The sequence below is a fragment of the Hyperoodon ampullatus genome (genome assembly GCF_949752795.1).
Source record: "Hyperoodon ampullatus genome assembly, chromosome: 1".
Taxonomy (NCBI): Eukaryota; Metazoa; Chordata; class Mammalia; order Artiodactyla; family Ziphiidae; genus Hyperoodon; species Hyperoodon ampullatus.
Window position 1 is genome coordinate 10614121 of NC_136914.1, and position 7620 is coordinate 10621740.

The 7620-nt window shown below is 42.1% G+C and overlaps 1 protein-coding gene across 1 annotated transcript in view; it reads right to left on the bottom strand.

Annotated features, from left to right (window-relative positions):
- SMARCA5 (SNF2 related chromatin remodeling ATPase 5) overlaps positions 1-2556 on the bottom strand; it is a gene marked incomplete at its 5' end in the record, with an annotated part of 45829 nt that extends 43273 nt beyond the window's left edge. The window contains one exon of the mRNA XM_079714968.1: positions 2380-2556. Coding sequence (XP_079571094.1) covers positions 2380-2556 — 177 coding nt within the window. The remainder of the gene's footprint in view (positions 1-2379) is intronic.
- Between the last annotated feature and the right edge of the window lie 5064 nt (positions 2557-7620).

Here is a 7620-nt window from a genome sequence, read left to right on the forward strand (position 1 = left end):
CAAATCTCTGGTCTCCACAAGTAAAAATGACAAAGCCACCAACCTAGCCTACTTCACAAAATGGTAATGGGATACCATGAAAGGTCAAATACATCCTAAAAAAATAAGATGTGCTTTCCAACAGCAGTCATTATTTCTTTCACAGTTTTAATTAAAAATAAATAAATAAATAAAAGGTTTGGATTTAGGACTCTTGAGGTCATACAGTTATTGATATACAGTGTACCTACCTATCAGTCGAGTCAATACTGAGAAATGAGGATGAACAAAGACAGGCCCCATCCACATTGCCAAAAAGATCACAATAATAAACAGAAAATGAGACTGCTTCCGTGACCTATCAGTACCAAGCAAAAAGAAAAACTTAACCTAATACATAGGAAAGCTAGCTAATATTTCTAGGAAAGTGGGCTCTGTCAGAAAATAAATGATTTTGGAAAAACCCAAATTAAAGACCAAGAAAAGAAAAATCACACTATAATGTGAAGGAAAAAATAAAAACTAAACCTAGTCAGTAAAAAGATTGATAAAATTACTGATGTTCCTATTCTAAGAAGGTAAAAATAACTAAGTCATTCTTCAATAAATGAAATCGTCAAACACCTTTTTTGTAAGAATATGAAAGGGCAAGATATACAGGGAAAGGGTCAGCTTCAGAGCCAGATGTGGGTTCTATCACAGGTTCTACTTACCAGAAAACTCAATTTCCCCATCTGGCAAATAAAAATACCACTGACATCATTTGGTACTTGTAACATTAATATTCATAGTTAAACTTTAATTCCACTTTAACTTAAAAATAGCAACTGAAAGCCAAAATATTTCGTTTAGGCTTTAAATTATTCTGCTTTCTGATGTTTCCGTAACACCTCTTGTGAGACTTTGGTTGTTATTCCAACATTTGAATGACAGCCCCTTTTGAGAAGCTGAGGACAACTAAGAACAGCAATTTGCAGAGAACTGCATATTTACATACAATTGCTTTTAGTGTCAAACGTCAAACCCCTTTAAGCCATGAAGCAGGAATCCACGTTAACCCAGGGAATGCAAAAGAACCATTTAAAACCTAAAGAAAGAGAAAACACGCAACGCCAGATATGAATTTGAAACAAATCTCAAGTCACTGAAAACTACAGAACACCAGATGTCCTAGTCCACCAAAACCCACCGTCACCTAAAAGTTCTTTCAAAAACTAGTAACATGTTACTTCACCCTAGATTAGACCGCTGCTGCCCAAATAAAACTACTGCGCCAAATGCTTCAATGGTAAACTGCGCTACCATTTCCTTATTAATCCTGCAGCAACGTTCATTTTTAGAGCAGTATTACCTTCGCTCAATCTGTCCAAGGATGGAAAAATCCCAGAAATCTTTGGGCTGCAACTATAAAATATCTCAAAACAGACTGAAGGCCAAGAATAAAATTTGGAAGGAGCAAGCAATCACTTTGTTCCCAGACATCGCAAAGCCTTGGAGCACACCCAAGAGACCCGCCTGGCAGTTCCCCAATCTTTCCACCCCCGCAGTACTGTCACCATCCCCTGGCCGGCCAGCCCCAGCCCAGAAGACAGGCTCGGCAGCGAAAGGTACCAATTTTCAAAAAAACAAAAGGCCAAGGCCCCCAAAGAGGAATTGCGCTGGTCTGAAAGCCCCTGACTCACTAATTCATTCATCCGTCCATCCATCCCCCCTCCCCAAATGAGATGGGGGTTCAAGACAGCTGCTGCCGCCTTGGTCACTTCCCTCCCCATGGAACAGTGCCTGGGAGGAGCCTCCTCTCCCTCCAAGGGAGCAGCTGCGCCCCGCTTATCCCCACTGCGCCCTCGGCTATCCAGCTCTCGCCATTGTTTCTGCCCGGAACAGATACCTCCCCCGCAAGGACCGCGATGAAGAAAAGGAGGCCCAAGTCCTCGGAAGCGCTCCTTTTAAATGCCTTCCCCACCCCGCCCATCTAGCCTCTTTCCTAAGGGGAAATCTCCCTCGCCCTCCCCCCAAGTTTAGTGGAAACTAAAATCGAGATTCAGAAATGGGCGAGGGAATTATGGGAGTCTAGCTTAAAAAAAAAAAAAAAAGGTAGATCCCACTCGGCCTCAGTAATCAAGAACATGTGTCTAATAAGAGCGTTCGAGGGTTTGGCAAGGTTCACCAAAGTGACAAATAATGTAAATGTGAAGTGCCAGAGATCCATTTGAGTCGGCTGGGATAGGCTAGGCACAGGGCGCAAGGGTGAGAGCATCATTTCGGATCCACAGGGTCCGCGGCCGAGTCTGGGTGCACAGGGGTGAAGTTCGGCTCTGCGTTTCATCACTAACACAGAGGCGAGGGAACCAGTTCCTCCTCCCCATCCCGCCGTCTCCCCACGCCACGAGCCGCTCTCACCTCCATCTCGGAGTCCGCGGCGCCGGCGCTGGCCGCAGAGGCAGCCGCCTGGGCTGAGACGCCCTCGGGGCCGCCTTTGTTGCTGCTGTTGTTCCCGCTGCCGGCGGCCGAGGTTGCGGGCTTGGAAGGCGCGCTCTCGGGAGGCGGGGGTGGCGGAGGGTCGGCCGCGGACGACATGATGTTCCTTCTGCGTCACCCGCTGCTGCCAGAGGCCGGGCCCGGCAGAGATGAGGAGGAGGCCTAGGCCTGGGAGGCTACGTCGCAATGAGCTGATGGAGGAGCGAGAGGACCACCCGAACGCCCCCTTCGCCGCGGCTCCGCGACGAGCCCTAGCCAGGCCCACCAGCCTCCCCCTCTCGTCGTCCTCCTCTTCCGCCGGGCTCGGGGTTCCACCGGCGCTTTACCTCACGGCGGGAATCACGTCGACGAGAGTGGGCGGGGTCACCCGGGTCACTGAGGTCAGGAAGGCGGGCTGATTTACTGGAGGGCGGAGGGTTGAGGGAGAAGGAAAGGAAAGCGAAAGAGGGACCGGGAGCGGGAAGTGACTTGGCCGCCTCCTCTTCTTCCTCTGGTAGATATCATCTATCTCGCCTGCATCCAGGTCTACTACCTACGCCATCCACTTTCAACACTCGCGAGATTGATAGTTGGCTAAATGACTGGGTTCCAGTTGCGCATGCGCATTCTCTCCTCCTCGCCCTTGGCCACTCCCCCTCCGGGGCCCCCAGCAAGCTCTAGGGCAAGGCGTGGGCGGGGCCTCAAGGGTGAGCTCGGAGGCGTAGGTTTGTGCTTCCGCTCCCGGGCTGGACGCGAGCGCAGTCTTAGAGGCGTTCATAACGGCCCTCGGTCCCCGGACGCCGCATCTCCTGTGGTTGGCAGCGATCGGCAGCACTCCCTGAAAATTTGCACAGGTTTTGCGCTGCCTACTGCAGCATGGAGGTCTGTGCAGGCCTTAACACTTTAACCGCCTCCGCTTATAGGCGTGACGCCACTGTGTTGACGAGGTTGTGGTTATTCCAGTTGACGTCTCACTGTTTTGTTGTCTAAGGAAGAGTGCCCGTTAGTGTGATTTTTTATTTTTCTGTCATCAGATGTTAGCTATATCAGTCATTTCTAAATTCCTTCTACTCTTCGGTGCAGAGTTAGGCGATATTTCCTCTGAATTTACATGCTAAAAGTAAGCAAACTGTGCCCACCACCATGTAAGTGAGAAACATGAGTAATCAATAGATAAGAGGCGATGGGTTGTATCTTTTCCTCAACCACCAAATATTAAATTAAAATGTACATTCTTCTCTTCTTGAAAAATGTTACAACTATTCACCACTGGTTTGTACACTGCCTTGCCCTCTCTTCAACACAGCCTGAGGGTCTCGCGCACCCATCTGCTGCAGATTTTAAGCGTAGCGTGTTCTATTCAGTAGCAAATCTGCACACTGCAATAAATTACTATCTGCCCTGCACAGGCTCTTATTCATCTTTGTATCCCCATGTCCAGTATCTTATCAGTACGTATTGAATAAAGGAGACACACTTTTAAAGAGTTAAGGTTTAAGCAAACTGTTGATTATGTTGAATTTCAAACAGAAGGGATCTCCTTTGAATATATAGCCTGCAAACTTTTAACCAATAGAGTGATAATTCTTTAATTGAGATCTGGAAAAATGTCCCCCAGCCCATTATAAATGCTATTTCTGAGACTATAAGGAACCGCCTAAGGATATATGAAAAAAAAATACCTAAATGATGTTCGTCGCAGGCTTCGCATGTAATTGCAAAAAAGTTAGCAATAGGCTAAGAGTCCAACATTGAAAGTATGATTTTAAAACTATTGTACACCCACAAAATGAACTATTATTGACCTTTAACAACCATTAATGTAGAAGAATGTTTATTCTATAGTGTTAACTGAAAAGAAAATTTAGCAGTTCAAAAATCTGAATAAAACTTTGGAAGGATAATCATAAAAGTATTGAAAGTGATTGTTGTTGGTGTATATTTCCTAATTCTTTTTTGTTTGTATTTTTTAATTTTTTCTAAAATGAATTTGTATTATATTGAGCAAACTTATTTTTAATATTTAAAAAATACTTTCACCAAAAATAGATTGTGTGGAAGGGTAAAAAGTTAGTGTCTAGGGGAGTAGCTGACATATAGACACTCAATAAATACTTATGAGAACTTCCCTGATGGCACAGTGGTTAAGACTCTGCGCTCCCAATGCAGGGGGCTTGGGTTCAGTCCCTGGTCAGGGAACTGGATCCCCCATGCATGCCACAACTAAGAGTTCTCATGCCACAGCTAAGGAACCAGCCTGCCACAACTAAGACCTGGCGCAACCAAATAAATAAATATTTTTAAAAATAAAAATAAAATAAATACTTACGAGTAAATATTTATTTAATATTGACATTAAGTAGAAAGAATATAACATTTATTTAATATTCAGAGTATTTCTTCACCCTATAGTGAAAGGTAAATATCTTGGGTCCTGGTTTGGAAACCCTAAAAATATACTGAATATATAAATGGATGAAGCTTAAGTCTGACAATTTAAGAAAAACAAATAGCAAGAAAAGCAATAAATAAAATTGCCTCCAAAATGACAACTGTCTTTTTTAACATACACATTTATATTGTGATTGCATTTCTCATGAGCATATGAACGCTGTATGATAATCTTGTGGGGAAAATTATAGAGAAAAGATACTTAAAAGAAAGGAGGAAGGGACTTCCCTGGTGGCACACCGGTTAAAGAATCCGCCTGCCAGTGCAGGGGACATGGGTTCGAGCCCTGGTCTGGGAAGATCCCACATGCTGTGGAGCAACTAAGCCTGTGCGCCATAACTACTGAACCTGTGCTCTAGAGCCCACGAATCACAACTACTGAGCCTACATGCCTAGAGCCCGTGCTCCACAACAAGAGAAGCCCCCGTTTGCTGCAGCTAGAGAAAGCCCGTGCAGCACCGAAGACCCAATGCAGCCAAAAAAAAAAAGAAAGGAGGAAGAGGAAACAATGTTTGAATGTTTGAACTGTTAGGAAATTAAATTCATAACCTAAAAACTCCCCAAAAGAAATTTCCAAGCCCAGATGGCTTCACTGGAGATTTCTACCATATATTTCTACACAATTCTACACAAATTCTACACAATCTCCTCCATAAAAGAAGATGCGGGCTTCCCTGGTGGCGCAGTGATTGAGAGTCCGCCAGCCGATGCAGGGAACACGGGTTCGTGCCCCGGTCCGGGAAGATCCCACATGCCGCGGAGCGGCTGGGCCCGTGAGCCATGGCCGCTGGGCCTGCGCGTCCAGAGCCTGTGCTCTGCAACGGGAGAGGCCACAGCAGTGAGAGGCCTGCGTACCGCAAAAAAAAAAAAAAAAAAAAAAAAGAAGATGCACTTCCCAAATCATTTTATGAAGCTACTGTAACCCTGATACCAAACCAAAGATGCTATATAAAAGAAAGAAAGACCAATATCCTTGATGAATATAGATGCAAAAATCCTTAACAAAATATTAGCAAGTACAATTATACAATGTATAAAAAGAATTGTGCACCCTGATCAAATAGGATTTATTCCAGAGATGCAAGAGTAGTTCAATATTTGAAAATTAATTAATATTATCTGCCATATTAACAGGTTAGAGAAGAAAACTCACATGATTATATCAAGCAATGCAGAAAAATCATTTGACAAAATTTCAACATCCTTTCATGATAAAAACTCTCAGAAGAAGAAAAAGAGGGAGACTTCCTCCACTTCATAAAGAGCATCTAAAATACCTACCGCTAACATGATGCTTAGTGAGACTGAATGTTTTTCCTCTAAGATCAGAAACAGGCAAGGATTCTGCTCACACCACTGGTATTCAATACAGTGCTGGAAAGAAAATATAAAACTGTCCCTATTTGTCAATTACATGATTATTTACTAGATAATTCCAAGAAATCTACAAAAAATCCAAAGGCCTAATAAGTGAGTTCTTCAAATTTTCAAGATATAAAAAAAACATTCAAAAATCAACTCTATTTCAATAAACTAGCAATGAGCATGTAGACTCAGTGCAGAGGCTTTTTAACAAACGGTCCTGGAGAAGTGTCCACAGGAAGAAAAAACAAGGAACCTTGACCTAAATCTGACACTTTGTACAAAAATTAACTCAAAATGGATAGTAGATTTAATGTAAAGCAGAAAACTATAAAATTTTGGGAAAAAATAGGAGAAAATGCTAAGGATCTAGGTCTGGGCATAGAGTTCTTAACATTTGATACAAAAAGCATGATCAATGGAAGGAAAAATTAATAAATTGAATCACAAAATTAAAAGCTTTTGCTCTATAAGAGACTGTCAAGAAGGTGAGATGACAAGCTACAGAGTGGGAGAAAATATTTACAAAACACATATCAGACAAGGGATGAGTGTCTAGAATATATAAAGAACTCTCAAAATTCAACAGGAAAAAAAGCAAACAGCCTATTTAGAACACCGGGAAAATAAATGAAGAGACATTTCACTGAAGAAGATATACAGATAGCAAATTAGCACATCAAAAGAGGTTCAAAAGCATTAGCCATTAGAAAAATTCAAATTAAAACCGCAATGAGATGTCACTTCATACCTAACAGAATGGCTAAAATTAAAAATAATGACAACACCGAATGCCGGTGAGGATACCAATAAAATGAATCACTCACACATTGCTGGTGGAAATGTGGTGCAAAGGAGTTTGTAGACCAAAAACCCTGAGAATGGCTGCTTCACAAAAAAGTTATTTTCCTTGAAAAAAAAAAATATGTACACAGTTGTATTTCTCTGAAACTATTGCTTTTAAGTATATGGTCTCAATCATTTGTATTAATAGTAACTTTTAACCAAAGTAACTTTTATTTTACAAAAACTGCAGGGTAAGTAATTGTGAACTGTATGATAGATGACATTTTAGCAGACTAGCAAAGCTTATGAATACACGGAACACAACTTTCTATAGCCACACACATCCTTTATAAGGCTTCTCAAAGTGGCAAAAATAAGCACATTCGTTAACAGACCCAAAGAAATACCCTCTTTGTAGCATTTAAAATACAAAACAAAAGCATATAAACTGAAAATCATGCTTAGTAATCAATGTTTCCATTCCATGATTTAGAAATATTGATAATTTAGGCATCCAATGAACATCTGGGAATTAATTATATAAGCCTAAGGTTTTAAGTTACCTAAATAAATTATTTTCAATCT